At 44.1% G+C, this 18,910-nt stretch overlaps 1 protein-coding gene across 1 annotated transcript; it reads right to left on the bottom strand.

Moving 5' to 3' along the window:
* Nucleotides 1-2,392: 2,392 nt before the first annotated feature.
* ybx1 (Y box binding protein 1) lies at nt 2,393-16,641 on the bottom strand. The gene is given in 10 exon segments (NM_001292509.1): nt 2,393-2,741; nt 3,284-3,383; nt 3,831-4,020; nt 4,529-4,626; nt 7,173-7,367; nt 8,340-8,459; nt 9,409-9,498; nt 11,227-11,260; nt 11,575-11,638; nt 16,385-16,641. Coding segments are annotated over 9 exon segments (1,005 nt in total). The 5' UTR covers nt 16,530-16,641; the 3' UTR covers nt 2,393-2,741; nt 3,284-3,314.
* Between the last annotated feature and the right edge of the window lie 2,269 nt (nt 16,642-18,910).

Raw genomic sequence — 18,910 nt, 5'->3', positions numbered from 1 at the left:
CTACCTTTGCGACCTCCTAAACCCCTATCATCCTGCCCGCTCCCTCCGCTCAGCGGGCCCCAGCCTGCTTAATGTTCTCCCACCTGGCCTGCTCCACTATTGGCAGGTAAACCTTCTGCCACTCTGCCCCCACCCTCTGGAACTCCATCCGGCAGTCCCTATGCCTCGACACCTCCCTTGCCTCCTTCAAGACCCATCTCAAGACCCTCCTTTCGATCACCCTGCCTCCTCCCCCCACCCTCCACGATCCTGACCCCCAGCTCGGGGCTGAAACAGCGCCTTGGGACATCCTCCCGACTTGAAAGGTGCTATACAAATGTAATTTTGTTGTTGTAAAGTAATGGAGATCTCAAACTATCCCAAAGATGGAGCGGTTGTAATTTGCAGTACTGTATCTCTTACCGGAATTCCTGCATAAATTGCCATTATTCCAGGGCTGGAGAGAGACCGAGTTGCAGTGGAGAACACAAGGTGACAATGATGAACCTCTGGTTAGTGGAGGAAGTGTAGTTATGTAACTTCTTTCTTATGTAGGAATCCCCAAAACTGGTAGCAAATTTGATTATCTTGACAATGCAACATTTCACATGTTTATAATCTCCAGAAAAGTATTCCCGCTGTTTTAATCTCAATTAGAATCTACAAGTATATTTAAAATGTCTTCGCCATCTTAATTTTCTCCACAAACTCTCTCTCTCTCTTTCTGGAAGGCGTGCCCCAAAACATGTGGGCTTCTCCCGGTCTCCTTCAGATGAGATGTTAAACCGTGAATCTGTGAAACGCTGTGAAATCGTTAAAGCGCTTGGGAGACGTTGTGTAATAAGGCACGACATGAAATGCAAGTGTTATCAATAGCTTCGCTCACTTTGCTATTTGACGGGCGAGAGTGCAGACATTCAGGTATACGTTTCATTTCTTCGTCCCGCGTAGAATTGCCTGGAGATTGCTCCGAATTCGTATTAGATCCAGTACTGTATCGTAGCAAAGTGGCACCACCTCGTGGCAACACTCAGGTACAGCACTGGACGCTTCGGATTAATAGTCTTCACCATCAGTAGTCCTTATAGCAGGAGTTTGTATTTTTACAATGCCTAATGCGTCCAAACATCTCAAAAGTGCAATCGCTGTCAAGCAGAGCTTCTTTGCAGCCAAACTAGCGGCTGTTTTTGCCCCAGCGCAGCGCCACAAACGAGGCCCACAAAATGGTGAAGGAACCATTTATCTGAAGGCAAACAAAAGACACTGGTCTCTGTTGCCAACTCAGTTACGTTCCAATTTCTGGAAGTCCCTGCGAAGGAAGTCCATTGATTTTTAGTCCATCAAGCTCGTATCAAACCTCTTCTCCACCAATGTCAAAGCCCAACAGTTGACTTTTCTTTTAATCAGACGGCTGGTTGGACACTGCCGTTAGTACTTTACCCAATGCAGGATAATCCAATGCCCTGAGGACACTTCAATTGGGAATTTGGTCTGTCAGCAATTGCACAACGTGTTCCCTTCTAGCCCACTACTCCTCGTCTCAGTCACATGTTTCAGCAACTCAAGCCCCAACACTAGCTCACCTAGAAATGTTACTGCACTTGGCATTCTGGAGTGGAGTGTTGATTACAGATTATAATTAGCCCACGGCAGCCACCAGGATTCAAAATAGCCATCTCTTGAGACACTTAGACAGTCCTGAGCCATCTAGGAGCTGGCTGACCAGTCTATGTGCTCTGCACAGAATTTTTTTTTAATTTAATTACTTGTAAGCATCCCTTTGTCTCCAGGGTCGGTTACACGTACCTGCATGTTTAGCAATTTACTTCTTTGATCCACATTTCCATTGGATGGAGTTAATTAAAAGAGATTGCTCAGCTTCCTCCCTGTGTCCCAGCAAGGTACTGACTTAAAACACAGGTGCTCATTGCCATTTACTGGCAGGTGTGAGTGATTCTCAGAATGAGAAGGATGTTGGCTGCAGCCCTAATGTGAAGACTTTGAGCTCCGACAAGACTGGGGACACTTCAGGATGATGCTGGGGGTGGCTCATACCAAGTCAATAGAACATTGTCTCAGTACCTTGCTCACCCAAACTGCCCACCTTGATTAAATGATAGGAAATAGCCCTAATACCACACCCATGTTATCCACTATCCAATTAGTTTCCTCAACCATTAGTTTAATATGTGCTCAACAAAGTCAAGAGTTCAGTTGGATGACACCCTGTTTATCAGGGGGAAGGCAAATAGAGGTTTAACTCACGGATTATTGTATGAACATGTGGAATCCCCATAGTCCAGATATTATCTTAGTATTTGCATCATCAGCCCAACAGATTTTTTTTGTATGTTCTAGCCTGGACCACCCACACGCATGAACTATCTTACACTGTAAATGATAGGCAGTAAATGGTGTTTTCGGACCTTTATTAGTGCCCGGTTGTACTTAAAGTTCAGTTGTACAATGCTTACAAATTAAAAACTGGTATTTCAAAAATTCAAATTGACCAGATATCAAATAAGCTTAAAAACCATCAGAAGTATAAAGGAAAATAGACCATCTACAAAAATCTCTTTTAAGCCAGTTCCAAAAAAGCAGTTTCAAGAAAGGTTAAGAAACCATGCTGCATAGGTTTTACTATTGTGAAACATTCTGGTATCTGGTCAACTGTATGCAAGCACTGCAGATCTTACAGTCGAAAGCTCACTTTTTATTATTGCTGGAATTTGACTTTGATGGTCTTCCGTTTGATGACAAAACTGTAAAGATAAGGGCAGCCGGTTAGCGATCCTTGTGGCAAAGTGTGAGCAAGTTATGCAAGGATTATTATTATCATCAACCTGGGCATTTCTTACACTATTCCCACAAACTTACATTACTTTCCAGAAGTAAGAGCATTTGTTCCAATGTTTGCGCAAGATCGAAAACCAGGATCAATCGCAGGATGATCAAAGGCACGATCAAAGAGGAAGGCCTTGAATAAAGGGCGAGGTAGAGGGGCTCTAGGATGGAGTTCCAGAGGGTGGGGGCAGAAAGTCCAACTGCCGATGGTGGAAGTGCCCAGTGCCAGCGGAGGGATCTGGTAGGCTGGTAACATTTTAGTGGGTCGCAGTCATAGGGAGAAGCAAGATTGCAGAGGCTTTAAAAGCGAGGACCTTCAATTCAATCCTCTGTGAGATGGGGAGCCAGTGAAGCCGGGTGAGGATGGGGGTGATCGGCTTAAGGAGCTCAGAGCGGGAGAGGACACGGGCTGCAGGAATGGGCGTCAGTTTAATGCGATGTTCAGGAAAAAAAAACTTACCTTTTTGATGGTAAGAGATGCTGAGCTGGTGTTACTCAGCATTGCCCTGCTCGGTCTCCGGAGCAGAGATGTTCTCAGCTGGTGTTTCGGGTGCCTTGCTCTGAAAAATATGACAAGCCAAAGGTAAGACCATTTGCTCCAATTACAAATGAACATCAACACTTCTAGCATCAAAATCCAGGCTGGCAGGATGAGCTACAATAATTTGATAGCTTCTGGCAGAGCAACACGTTAGGCAAATTTCCCTTACCCCACATGCCTCTGTTTATCTAGCGGTAAGTACGAATCTGGTCGTTTAGTCAATTGGCTTTCCAAATCAACTGGTGGTAATCCCTCCAAAAAATTTAGGTAAATTCTCTTTTAATGTCCAAAATTCAATTGAATGCTTTCCTCGAAGCTCCTCCACAACCTTTGAATCCTTTTACTAAAATTCCAATCATTCTCCATCACTGAAATACCCCCCACCCCTCCCAAAATAGTCCGAGAGCAAAGCAGAGAGAAGGTGGGAATCAAGGACCGGGTCTCCAGCCCCCTGATATTGCCTTACCTCCTCGCCATCTTTGGGTTTAGGGTTTTGTGGGCGACGACGCCTGTAGTTGTAGTTGCGGCGAAATCGTCTGGGGTGAGTCTGCTGGTCTTGTTGGCCGTCACCTTGGTTCTCTTTGTCTTCCTCACTACTTCCCTCCCGGGGTGGACGTGGGCGAGGGGGTCCTCTGTAATGAACCGATTCGTTGAAGCTAAAAAACAGGTTAGAATCAGGTTAGAATTGTGCTACACATACAGACAGATAGGACAGCATAGCCGTGCTTTCATTTTATTTAAAGTTTATATAGTAAAATAGATGGGATTCACCCAAATCTAAAGGTTTAATATCACCAGAAATACCAAGAAAGATTAGACTACAAACTTGCTGAATTGGAATACCATTGCATATTAATTAATATTATCACCGGTCCTCTACATCATGCTCATACTGAGTGTAATGAAAACAGTAGCTCTTTGCTACTTAAAGGAGACCAGATCGTGCATTAGATGTGACATCTCCAGTGATTCAAAAAAAAAATTAAGCTCCTATTAAAAACATATTCAAAGTAATATTCCCTTTCCCTCTAATAGATTTAATACTTAAACTGCAACCCCCCCTCCCTCCACCATAAAACACAATGAGAAAATGGAGCTAGACACCAGCTATGCTGACTTCATGCCTCACCCCGTCAAGAATAGGCGAAGAGAAACAGTATTTACCTGCGGTACCGTGGGCGATAGCCCCTAAAGCGATTTTGTCCTCGGCTTGGTTTACCACCGTCTTCCCCAGCAACTTGGTTTTCGTTTACTTCACCACCCTGCACAAACCAGAGATGGGGACATAACATCTCACACATATTCAGCCTTTCCCCCCTTGGCATTAACACATTAAAATAATCTCACAACATCAAGACAAGAAAACACTATTTAGTGACAGTCCATAAGACGTAGAGCAGGAGTAGGCCATTCAGCCCCTCGAGCCTGCCCCGCCATTTAATAAGATCATGGCTGATCTTCTAACCTAATTCCATTTATCGGCCCTATCCTCATATTCCTTAATCCCTCTATCTTTCAGACATCTGTCAACCTCAGTCTTGAATATGTTCAAGGACTGAGTATCCACAGCCTCTGGGATAGAGAATTCCACAAATTCATTACCCTGAGTAAAGAAATGTTTCCTCAACTCAGTTTGGAAAAAGCTGACCCTTAATCTTCAGACTATGACCCCTAGTTTTAGATTCTCCAACCAGGGGAAACAGTCTCAAAGCATCTACCCTGTCAAGACTCTTAGGAATCTTACAAGTTTCTATAAGATCACCTCCAATTCTTCTATATTCTAGAGAATATAGGCCTAGTTTACTCAATCTATCCTCATAGGTCGAGCCCCTCATCCCAGGAACCAACCTAGCGAATCTACGCTGCACTCCCTCTAAAGGCGAGTATGTCCTTTCTTAAATAGACCAAAACTGCACGCAATATTCTAGGTGCAGTCGCACCAAGGCCTTATACAACTGCAGCAAGACTTCCCTACTCTTGTACTACTCTTGCAACGAACGCCAACATGACGTTAGCCTTCCCAATTGCTTGCTGTACCTGCATACAAACTTTTTGTGACTATAAGGACACCCAAATCCCTCTGAACACCAATACTACCTAGTCTCCCCCTCTAGAAAATAATCTGCTTTTCTATTTTTACTACCTAGGTGAATAACTTCACACTTTCCCACGTTATACTCCATCTGCCACCTTCTTGCCCATTCACCTAGGCTGTCTATTTCCCTTTGCATTCTTCTTGTATCATTCTCACAGCTTGCTCTCCCACCTAGCTTCGTATCATCTGCGAATTTAGATATGTTAAATTCCATTTCCTCAGCTAAATCATTGATATAGACTGTAAATAATTGAGGCCCAAGCACTGATCCTTGTGGCACTCCACTAGTCACACCCTGCCAATCTGAGAAGGACCCTTTTATCCCCACTCTGTTTTCTTCCTGTTAACCATTCTCCAATCCATGCTAAGAAAGCTTTCACCAACCAAAGGTGCCGTTCTCATGCAGTAGTTACTCCAATACGATTCGAGTCAGAGCTGTGTAAATCTGAATTTACAAAAATAATCCTTACATTTGATATACATCACGTCATTGAGATGTCTCAAAGCGTTTCACAGAATATACTGTAAAGTGTAGTGACCGCATTTTGAGGTTCAAAGGGTGATTGAAAAAGCAGGGATCATGCAGTATGAGTAAGCTATTCCAGCAGGAATAGGAGTTAAACACCAGAAACGTACATACCAAACCAATGCTCACAGTCCTGACCTGCATCAACAGCGTCTAAAGCCAGACTACTGTTAGCAGTGTTACACTGAACATCTGATCTTAGTGGATGCTTAGGATCAGACAGTCTCCAGAGGGACAGAGAATTAGTTGGTTGCAATTCTTCAAACTTTGTGCGTGGAACACCTCAAGAGACTGCCACAGGCTAGACAAATATTGACTCTCCAGCATCCTGCCAGGGCCAAGACTGCTACAAACCAAACTGCTCTCATGCTGTTCAAATAAAGGTGGATAACTGAAGGGAGATTGAAACCCAAGAATAGTTACAAATATATGACCACTAGATTTGGATACAAGTTTAGAGAAGCAGAATAAGAAAGCCCAAGGAAAAGTTCATATACAAAATGTAATTAAGTTACAATTCAGCCAACCCAGTACACCCATAAAATAGTCAATTCACTTAAGAGTATATTCTGTAAAGAAACTTTGGGCAAGTTTCCTTACTTCACACACAGCCTAATAATAATCCCTCCAAAACAAAAAATAATAAATTGGTCATTTTCAATCCATGACTGGTTGTGGGACATTGCTGTGTGCAATTGGCTGATGCGTTTCGCCCACAAATATACAGTCAATTCACTTTACAGTATATTCTGTGAAGCGCTTTGAGACGTCGAGAAGATGTGAAAAGCACTTTATCAAATGCAAGGATTATTATTATATAAAGCGCTTTAAGGCATCTCATTTGAGTTATATCAAATGCAAGTATTATCACTTGTTGCTCTGTGGTCTAGGAGAGAACACTCTTTGCTCACCCGCCTTGAGATTTTATACTCAGCTCAAAGCCAATTGCAACCCACCTTTTTGTACATTCATAATATACTGAGTTTGACTAGAACCAGGTCTGCAACTGAAGCAGTTATTATATCATGCAGCTGTTTTCCTACATTTAATAAAGGGCCCAAATGGGATAAGGGGAATCCACTTTACAGTACATTCTCTGAAGTGCTTTGAGATGTCTCAGTGGCTTGATAAGGCGCTGGTTGGTTAGCTAAAGACCAGCTAATCTTAAGCCATTCGCTGCTCTTTACCTCAGTAACTTCTCCCTGGGGAGGCTGGTTGGCGTATTGTGGGCGACGACCATACCGACGTCGAACAAAGTAAGGTGGGTAACGCTGTCTTCTGTACGGAGGGCGTTGCTGTTGGTTTTGATATTCCTGGGTCTCTCCGTCAGTTGCAGTCTCCGCTCCATCTCCTTTCTCTCCACCTTCAATGTTCTGTTGGTCCTTAACAAAAAAATGTTTAAATTAGCACACTGTGCCATCAACTCCACCTTCCTAAAATACAACTAGAGAAATGCTCATGAACACATTCTCCACAACTACAGCATGCAACAGTAAAAGCCAGAGCAGACCAGAAAAGTAACTGGTCACCAATATACAATACACGCAGCTCTGATGCTAAAGCTTCTTCCGACACTTGGTTCCCTGTCAGGCCAAACACTCGTGTGCCCCTGAACAACAACTCTTACCTGTCTATCAAGCCCCAAGTTAGTCCAAGACTTGAACACTGCTCGCATATCTGAAGAAGCTTTCCTAGCACCTCTCACACTCCTGGACAAGATACAAGAAAAGGTTCGTCATCTGATGAGTGATCCTTCTCAGCTCTGCCCATCTCTGTTTCACTGTAAAACCTAGACTCCTTCGGTCACCATCCTCTGAACTTTACGTTGAAGCTTCAAAAATGCATCAAGATCAACCTGCTACACTTTCCCACCTCCCAAATCTGTCACTCCTCATCACCACAGGCCTCTCTTCCCAAGCTTGGCATAGCTCAACCAATTTACCTCAAAATTCAACAGCTGTGCTACCATTTCCTACTTCATCAATATCATGCAGTGATTTTTTAGAGCCAAGATATTCAGACATCTTATGGAAAAACAAAAACTTGCTCATTTGTATAACAGTCAATTCCACACAGAGAACAGAACAGTCAGCACCAGACTACTCTGAACCTACCATAGACACAGCAAATCACAATCAGACACATCAACACACACTGCATTTTCTTTGGGTCCCTTAGCCTTTAAATTCCTCCAACCGAACCACATGCTGATAGAATATTGGAAGAACTCTCGGAGGAGGAACAATTGGGGTCTGACAACTGGCCACAAAGCTGCATTGGTGGCTGCTGGGGCTCCAGGTAACATGGGGCTACAAGCATGAATGGTAACAGATGCAAAATCGTTTTGGACATACATTCCGCGGTGGTCCTCGACGTCGAGGGTTGTAACGACGGTAACGATTTCGATCCGCAGCATATCGGCTTCCTTGAACAGGAACTCCACCGGGACCGGTCACGTTGGCCGCCTCTGCTCCCTGAAACACAGAGGGGAGAGTTGAGCAATGTATCTGGTTGTGATCAAAACCAGGCTTCAATAGAGTCTATTTAACCATTCACAATCAGATGAAAAAAACACTACGTGAGCATAAACAGATCAAAACGTGAGCATGAATGCAGATTCAGTGCTCTGGGATTCTACCCTGTGTGAGGGCCACTATATAAATGCAAGTTATCGTCTTTTAAGTGGCATGAAACTGTTAAAATTACTAGAAATACAAACATAATCTTCAACAACATGGGGTAGCTTAGTAGTTTGGGAGTTCTGGTAAAGGCAACTCCATTGTAGATTTTCTGCAAGTCCGAGGGCAATGACAAAATAAAAAAAAATCAGCAATATGATCCCACAAATAAAACAGGATCCCTACGTGAGACAGGGCAGCTAACAGAAACACGTTAGGTGATTTAAGGGGCAGCTGAGGATGTCTTCACAGGATTCACTGTAAAGTGCAGACTTTTTTGTGGGCAAATGTATTATGTGCAATGTTCACCATGTTTTATGCATCAGCCTGGTGCAGTGGTAGCACTATTGCCTCAGTCAGAAAGTTGTGGCTTCAAGACCACATCAGAACTTGGAATCGGGTAGTTAAACCAAGCTCCCATCTGCCTGTTCAGGTGGACATTAAAGATCCTGTGGCGCTATTCAAAATGAGAAGCAAGTTTCTCTCCTGGCCAACAATCCCCCAAATAAAAATTGGTCACTTGCTCCATGGCTGTTTGTGGGACAATGTTGTGCACAAACTGACTGCCGAGTTTCATCCAAAAAAGACAATTCACTCTACATCTTTTATGTCCTCTGAGGCGTCTTGACAACATGATAAGGTGCTGTTCGAAATGCAAGGATTATATGATCATATTATTAAAAAGTATTTCAGCAGCTAACACTTCATTGCAGTTGCACTGAAAATATTACATTGTGGATTGTACCTTTTCACCTTCCACGACATCAAACTCCACTGTTTCACCGTCACCAACACTTCTTAGATATTTCCGTGGATTATTCTTCTTTATGGCAGTCTGTCAAGAATTCAATAGTTCAAGTCAGAAATTTTATGATAAAAGTTCTCCTTCTCATTAATCAAACAGTTCTCCCTCTGGAGTGAATTACTGCTAATATCAATTGCAAAAGATTTAAGAGATTTGTTACCAACATCAGAGGCAAGTACCTCTGCAGCTTTAATGTGAAATCTCAATACAGCCAAATCTTTAAGGTTGACAATCAAACTTTCAGGCTACTGTATTTATTTACAAGCTTCAAAGTAAAGAGAAACCTACAACAAATGCGGTAAAACAATATGTACTGCTGCTTTAGGAATGCAATAATAGATGAACTTGGTTTGATGAAGTTCTGCTAATAGCATTGGAATGAAGATTAAACAAAACTACAGACCGGCACATTTTATTGTTCAAAAATGCCCTGCTGTGTTTGAGTATTATGAATAGGAATGGTGGGTTGTAGGTAGTTTGACTTGTTTGTTCAGCGGCAGCTCTGAAATAAGTTAAAACTTTGTGCCACACCACCTTTAAGCTAGAAGTTTTAGAGACATTGATAAGTGCACCTTCACCATGTAGGATTATGCATTAATACTATGTGGTTTTAATTCAGGCTAGGGTTGGGCCGAGAACTCAATCAGTCAAACTTCCACCAGAAGCTGCTTCAAGAGATCTTCCTGAAGCTAGAAATTCAAAAACAATTCTGGACAATGGGATTGAATAATAACCTTCATATACTGGGCATAAACTTCAATGTAGAGGTATTATCACACTGCTGGGCAGAACAATATCTTTTGCAGTTAGAGCTAAATTAAATCTTAATCCATACTCTGAAACATTGACCCTAGTGAAAGATAATTTAGCTGATCCTATTCAGTATAGATCTAGGACTTCTACAAACTTCATTAACATTTTAAAAACAATAATATACTGTGCAGTTGATTACCTAGGGTAAATTGCAGCAAAGAGAAACCTTGAGTCTGTAACTAAAATTCACTTCTCAAAGACAGCACATACAGGTTAAGAATGTAAATTAAAAATCTAAAAAATGTTCTTCAATCTAACCCAACTTCATTTCAACCATTTTCTCTCCTCCTTATCCACTATTCCTGGACTCTGAAGTTCACTGACAGGATCGGGATTCAAGCCAGTTGTTAGGACATTTGAGACCTGAGTGGAAGATCCTGCAGTTATTCCTTTCCCCCACTCAGAAGCATTTGACTCGCATGCAACAGCTAAGATTTCCGTCCTTCGTTCTTGGAAGTAAAGTAAGGAATAGAACTCCTGTCCTTGGGAGAGGATGTAATGGGAGCCAGACACTGATCACCACTGTTAGCAGTAGGTGGAACTTCAAACAAGTGCTCAGCACTGTGCCACAAGTTGAACCAGTTCAGAATATTACTGCCTCAGATTTTTCAGTTAATCAGACACAATGATTCAAGTACTTGGTTTCAAAGAACATCACAAACCCCAATTGAGTATAATGGGGAGGGGGAGAAGAAAGAATGAGAACAGAATTCTACTGGTCTTTTACGATGTCACAAGGAACATAACTGCCTTGTGAATGTAAAAAAATTAAACAAGCCATTTTACATTAATGTAGGGCAGCAGTGAAATATGGAGGTAAACTAGAGGTCCACATTACAAACTGAGTGTCGTGGTAATAATGTTCCCTAGTACCAGTACACATGAATAGAACTTTCTGAAAGACTTCCCAGCTACGTGTAGTCGTTCCTCAGGCTGGACACTCACCTGATGTACAAATACGTCCTCTTTCGTGTCATTCCTACAAAGGAAAATACAATTCACACATTTAAATGCAGTTATGAAGAAGATTTTACTGCCACGTGTATGTATCATACTGTTAGTGATTCAGTCAACATTACTATTAATCAAGGTTTAAAAGCAACATACAATACACAAGTTACTGGCAAGGGTTTAGTAATGGGGCCTTGGATCCCAAAGAGCAAAGTTCAAAAATGGTTCCAGAGTGTTACACAAATGCCTTATTATCTAGTCTGAATAGCTTTATTTAAACAGTTACAATTATGTTAATTATATTTCAGGCAATTTCATGTGGCTTCAAAAAATTGTACTGACCGGTTGATGAATCCATAGCCATTTCGTACATTGAACCACTTTACTGTTCCAAGGACCTTTGTTGCTGAAAAAATACAAATACATCTTTATAATAAGAGTAGTCTTAGTATCTTCCAGTGTCTGAAGCTGGGTTTCTCAATCCTTCCCAACTATACCTTACATGTTAAACGTTTCTTTTTAAAGGAACCCACACCCAAATCTCTTCCAAAAGATCCTACCATCCATCGCTCTGATGTCAGGTACAGGGAGATCCACTTTAGATTTTGGTTACCAAATTCCAAATCTGACCAATAGATTGTTTTAAAAAAAATCAACTCAGCCAGTTAAAAGATGAATTTCAAATCTGTCAAGTGGCTTTGAGTACCAGTGAACTTTATACTACAGAGCATGGATCAGTACAAAGTAGGATGAACATAACAGCATGAAAGCCTAGCAGTTGACCAATCCAAAACATTCGCAACATTAAGTCAAGAACTTCCTTCAGGATACAGTGTTAAGTTTATATTCTCTAGTTCAGCTTTAATGGTCAGTGTAGTTGACATCTGCACTGGTGTGAAGGACTTACTGAGCTCAGCAGTGTGATGACAGCAAACTAGTGGTGACTTATCATTCCATTGTTTTATTCAGATGCTCACATGACCTAGCTTCATATCAGCTTCCTGGTGGGAGTTTCATACTCCACCCTCAAATGCTTGCGAAATGGGTGCTATTAAATTAGTCATAGAAGCGATACCCACGTATAAGTTCTGGTGAACTACAGAACACAAAAGTATTCAAAACTAAATTCAGGACAGAAGGTCAAGTGACTATTTACTAGGATTAGTTAATAAATCATTTTCTGGCTTCTAAGAGCAGTCCAGAATGCAACGTTTCTACTTGGTGAATTACACTGATTTAACTAAATGGAACGCTATAAACTAGAAAGATCCTGTAACAAAAACAAACTGGCTGAGAATTCATTTGGGAATGTTTGTTAAGCCAGGCCAATCACGCCCCATCATTGTTGCTCTGATTTCAATCATTTTGTGCCCCTAAGCAAATATGACAATAGTTTAATCTAGGCTATTAATGAAAATTAATGAAGGTTTGATTTCAAATGATTGTTCATGAAATCAGAAACATCTCGTTCATATTGGAATAAAGTCATTGGGTTCGTAATGAGATTTCAGGCTTTATAGAAAAGGGTGCAATTATGATCAATCTATACTAACTCACTAACAACCTTCTCCCGCCACCAGGAGCGAACTTAATTTCAGCTGTAGTTACCTTTTTCTTTGTTAATTTCTGATGAACCCTATTGATGGATAGATGTTTGTCAGGTCATCATGGGATTATGGGCAAGGGTGGCTAATTGGGAATTGAGGTACAAATCAGCCATGATCTTAGAATGGTGGAACAGGCTCAAGAGGCTGAATGGCCAACTCCTGTTCCTATGTTCCTGTGCAATAGCAAAGCAATACCAACAGGTTTGGAGAAAGTTTTATAATGCAATAACTGTTGTCATGGGGGCGGAGGAAGAGAGGTAAGCCAGGACTTCTTGGGAGTTAAACTGGCTCCAAGGTGACATGCCTGGCAATGGGATGTTAGAATCGAGCCAGCCCTCTGTGGCAGTATCGATAGTCCGGTTCCTAAGCCAGGCAGCTCTGCAATATTCCAGGGCACAGTCAACCAGGATTATTGACAAGACCCAGAAGGGCAGACAAGTCACTGGGATCAGGGAGTCATTCCACTCAGCTCCTGTTAACCCAGCAATCCACAGCCCTAATGGGTAGGGTGGTCCTGGCTGGACAAGTAGCGGGAAGTCTTGCCAGATGCAATAACAATGGCAAGCTATGCCGTTTTAGCTGGTTAGACTCCAGCAGTCACCTCAACCCAACACGGGAAAGTGAAAGGAAAAATCAGTTTTGCACGAAGAAAGGTGGGTGAACAGAGATAAGGATTGAAAACCTTGTCTGGATACTCTATACTGCCAGCTTTCCCATAAAATGAAACCAGGTACAGAAACGGTAAATATGCCTCCAAGATTATTTCTTTGTCCTGGGTTTCTGCCGCTGACAGCAGATATCTTTAGTCTTGAGCTTTTGTTCTTAGAAACTGCCAAAGTTTACTGTCCATTAAGTCTTTCGGAGCCTCAGTTGGCACACTGCCATGTCAACAAAGCTGCAAAATCCAGATTAGACAGTAGGGTGTTTGTATAGTAGTGGCTTCCATAGGATAAGGGTATTTTACTTACACAGCGCAAAACTGCTTTCTGAAGGGCATACAGATTAAAGTAGACGTCACTTACTACTTGTCAGCTCTGCTTTCAGAAAAGTGATTCTTTTTAGTTAAAAATCATCAAACTATAATAATAATCTTTACATGTGATATAGTGGCTTATCATGCCATTGAGACGTCTCAAAGTGATTCGCAGAATAAACTACCGTCTGAAAAAAAGTGAATGGACTGTATATTTTGTGGGTGAAACACAGCAGCCAATTTCAGACAGACAGTCGTGGATGGAGTGACTACAATTTTAAAAAAAACTGATGGGATCATTACCCCCAGAAAGGATTCTGCTAATCAACTAACAACTACTTACTGCTTAGAGGCATGTGGAGTAAGGAAACTAGGATTTCGCACTGCCTGAGAATCGAACCCATTGAGCTATGACAGTGTAGCATACAGATATGCCAAATCTCATTCAGTACCAAAGGTCACAAGGAGTGAATTAGTCCTGGTATAGCATACATTACACAAGAGCTGTGAATACTTTCAAATGGTTTTACACGTCACTCCCAACACTTAATGTCCAGAAAACACATGGAGCCGAGTAGTCACTAGGGTGCCTGGCTTTCAGGCAAGACTGACTTCCTGCAGCTGACTATCCAAAAATCTTTGCAAACTTTGTCAGATCAGCAAGTGGGAACAAGGAGCAAATAGAATATCTATCAACAACCCAAAACTGATGGTGTAGTGTTTAATATGAAAGTAGGTATTAATTAATACGTGGGCTCTCTGGCAGCAACACCCTTTTTATACTAGATCAAAACAACGTGACTAAGGTGTGGTTTCCACCACGTATCAGCCTGCCGGGTTGAGCAACCATTCGGTCAGAACTTCCTAGTCGCTTCAAATAACGCTCAGGCCTTTTTCAAACAGCTGCCGAGATTCCTTCAACTGGAAACGTCTTTGGGCTAGAGAGGCGGCTGGCAGAGTGTTCCGAAACTTTAAATAAAAAGCCCTCTTGAGTTGCAGCAAGTTTGCGGAAGCAATAGAATCAATACTGTGCGCAGACCACATGTCCCAGTGCAGACACATGTGGCACCAACACCTGGTTCAGGATTGCATCTTAGGGGACTTTTCTTTTGGAGGTGGGGGGGGGAGAAAGCAGAATTTCTACACATGTGCGGTGGGAATAACGAGAGGAAAAGAAAATTGTTCTCTCTATAATAGCTTCAAGATTTATATTCTCACTCCCCATTTATCGCCAGCCCCCCCCCCCCCCAAAAAATACTGCCCGTCGCTTTCATTATGAGTCAAAGGAAGGAAGCAAATGAATCAAAGTGCAAAACTTTTAAAGATTAAGAATGCGTGTGTGTGTCGCCCCCAAAAACCCACGTGGCTCAAGAGACGCCAGGAGAGAAACACACACATAGAAAATATATATAAATCTCAGTGAAATGGTCGCTCCCACTACCAGGCGCTTTCTCTCTCTCTCCTGTTGACGGTGGGAAACAGAACAAAAGATTCCCCCATCCCAACCCTCTTTTGAGGGAGAAAGAACAGCAATAAACTGACAGCCAGACACAGACTGACTGACACACACACACACGTACTGACACAGGAAATTTCACCCCATCCCTCGATTAACACCACATCCATGTATCCATCCCCACCACCACCCCTAACCCCACGACATTTTTCTTTCATACACACATTTTATTTATTTTTTTGGGAAAAAAAATATTTTTTCTCCTCTTTTTAACCGAAAAAAAAACGAGGAGGAGGAGGAGGAGGAGAAAAAAAATGTGTATAAAATATATATTTGTACACGTTCCTATTCCACCAGGGTCTTTTTTTTTTGTGGGGGGGGGGGGGGGGAGAGAGAGAGAGGAGGGGTGGGAGGGAGGGAGGGAGAAAGCGAGGGAAAAATAAGGAAAAGTGGGAAGGAAGGAAAATGGGAGAAATCTGTCCCCTCCTCCCCCACCCCTCCTCAAACCCACGACCAGATTCTCTCTCTCTCTCTCTCTGTGGTGGTGGTGAGGGGGAGAGGGAGAGAGGGGGGAGAGGGGGGGGAGTAATTGTAAAGCGTGAGAGAAAAAACGGTTAGAAATTTGAATAAAGCCGCGGGCTCGGGTTCCAAGCGGCGGCCGTTAAACCCCAACCCGTGGCGGCGCTCGAGGAATCGGGGAAGGGGGTGAAGGTGAGAAAAGAAACGAATGAAAAGAAAGAAAGAAGAGAGAGAGAAGAAACGTGAGAAAGAGAGAAAGAGAGAAGGGGGGGGGGGAAGAAAAAGGGGAAAAAAAAAAAAGGCCGCACGGGGAGCCTCGGTTTTTCCTCGACCCCCTCATCTCTTCCCACATTCCTTCTGGTGGGAAGCCGCCCCGACTTCCTTCCCTCCCTCACGCATTCCCTCCCTCCCTCCCGCCGTCGAGTGAGCGAGCGTGTGAGGAGAAAGAATGGCACGACACGGCCTTTCTCTCTCCCCCCCCCCCCCTCCTCCTCCAACCGCCCACCCGCTCGAGGCCTGCGCCCGCCCGCCCCGCCCGCCCGAGCCCGGCCCCGCCGCGTGCTCGGGCCGTTAGGACGCCACCCGCCGCCTCCTCACCGATGACTTTCTTCTCCCCGGGGGACTTGGGTTTCTCTGGCTGTTGCTGCTGCTGCTGCTGCTGCGGCTGTTGTTGTGGCTGCGGCGGCGGCGGCGGCGACTGCTCCTGCTGTTCGGGTTGCTGTTCTGTCTCGGCCTCGCTCATGGTGTTCTTGGGCTGTTCCTGCTGATGGTAAAGTGGGGCCGGCTCTGAGGTGGCGGCTGCCTGCGCTCTCTCCGCTCTCTCTCTCCTCTCTTTCCCTCTGCTGAAAGAACATGGCTGGGCTCTCGCGAGAATTTCATTAAATACGGCGCCCCGCCTCCGGCCCCGCCCACAACCCCGCCCCCCACCTCCCCATTGGTCCCGGCCGCGCCTTTCAGCCTCCCATTGGCCAGCCCGCCGCGCCACTCAACCCCGGCGCCACGCCCCCCCCCGGTCCACGACACTAACGGACAGGCACGTGGGCGGATCTCGCCCTCCCCAGAGCCTCGAAAGCCTGAGCGCCCATTGGTCCACCGCGAGGTCCGTCGATCGCCACCGAGGCGCGCCTCCAATTGGGTTGAGCCGCTGTCAATCAAACGCATGCTCGCCTTCCCCACCCCCTGTCCTCCTCCTCCTGCTTTGTGAGCAGGTGACCAGCGGGTGTCTGACACACGTGGAAACCCATTGCCATCCCCAAAGGGCTTCAAACCCATTGAGTGACACACACAAGTGACTTCCGCCTTCCTTTCACCTTTTCAAGACTGAGGTGGATAGATACGTTACGTCAGGGTATCGGGATGCTGGGCGAGGGCGGGTATTTGGAGTTGAGCTCCAGATCAGCCAGGATAATAATAATAATAATAACCCTCCTCGCATTTCATACAGCTTTTCACATCTTCTAGACCACAACAAAATTACATTTGTATAGGGCCGTTCACGTCGGGAGGACGTCCCAAGGTGTTGGACAGGCAGTGTTTCGGACCCGAGCTGGGGGTCGGGGTAGGGGAGGGTGGAGGGCAGGGGGGTAAGCTGGGAGATCGGAAGCACGGTTGAAGAGGAGGGTCTTGAGATGGGTCTTGAAGGAGGCAAGGGAGGGAGCGAGGCGGAGGGTCTGTGGGATGGAGTTCCAGAGGGTGGGGGCAGAGTGGCAATAGTGAGGCGAGTGAGGCGGGGGACATGAAGCAGGCCAGATCCCGCTGAGTGGAAGAAGCGAGCAGGGAGACGTCTCAAAGAGCTTCAAAGAATATACTGTAAAGTGAATTGACTGTATATTTGTGGGCGAAACGAGGTAGCCAATTACACACAGCAGCGTCCCACAAACAGTCGTGGATTAAAGTGACCAATTTATTTTTGGGGGACGATTTTATAGAATGGGGGAACAGGCTCGAAGGCCTGAATGGCATACTCCTGTTTCTATCTTCGGAGCACGTGTAGGTTCGGCGCGATCCTTTAATCCAGCAGAGTTTAGAACCATAGGAACATAGCAATAGGAATAGGCCATTCAGCCCCCGGGCTTGTTCTGTCATTCTATTAGATCATGGCTGATTTGTACCTGAACTCTGAGTACGTTAGCGTAATGGTTAGAGCACTTGTCTCATAAGCAAGAGCAGTGTCAATGCAGCGCTCCTGTACTGCAGTGAAAATCAGCCTGGGGAGCTCAAGTTTGCAGGGCTTTGGGGAGAGCGCGGAGGAGTGGGATTGAATTAGGTAGCTCTTTTCAAAGGAGCCGGCAGACACGATGGGCCGAATGGCCTCCTTTTGTGCTGTATGATTGGACTGTGAGCTCCAGCTGCCACTTGGGGCATGAATAAACCCGTACCTTTTGAACTGGAAAAAAAAGTGGTTGCAGCCGAGCCAAATGGATACCAACACAAACAAACACATGTAGTGTATTGATTGGAGCACTCGCCTCACAAAAGAGAGGGCCTGGGTTTGAATCCAGGGCAGGGCGAAACATTAGGCAAGTTTCCTTACTTCACATGCCTGTCTACCTAGCAGTAAGTGGGAACCAGGTTGTTAGATTGGCAGATCGCTTTCTGGGGGTAATTATCCCTTAAAAATAAGAAGAATTTGGTCACTCAATCCATGACCGGTCATTTTACAGTATATTCTGTGAAGCACTTTGAAATGTCACAAAGATGTGATAAGGCACTATATCAAATTCAAGGATTATTAGTATATATTATAGAAGGAACAAGCCGTGGATGAAATATTTCATTATTCTCTCAATGTCCACATTTTTACTCTTGTTTAGGAGCGAGTTCTAACATATTCATGAAAGGAACTGGTTTCTCTAGGGTGCTCCAGAGCTCAAATTTATTCACTATCCTGAGACTATAATGTATGCCCCCCCAAACAAAGGATGTGATCAGCATATTGGGAGATCTGGTGAACCCTTTGATGATCTTAAACAGCTGTATCAAGAGAGGATGTGTAAGAGACACTTTTGATCTAATTTCCAGGCTAAATGGAGCACTGATGTAATTTCTTTTCACAATGAAATAGTGCTGTGTTGGGGGAGCACTGCATTGTCAGAGAAACCATCCTTTACATGAGATGTTAAA

This window comes from Callorhinchus milii, unplaced genomic scaffold (assembly GCF_018977255.1).
Source record: "Callorhinchus milii isolate IMCB2004 unplaced genomic scaffold, IMCB_Cmil_1.0 Scaffold24, whole genome shotgun sequence".
NCBI lineage: Eukaryota > Metazoa > Chordata > Chondrichthyes > Chimaeriformes > Callorhinchidae > Callorhinchus > Callorhinchus milii.
The sequence above is the reverse complement of the archived record's forward strand: the minus strand, read 5'-3'. Positions and strand labels throughout refer to the sequence as shown.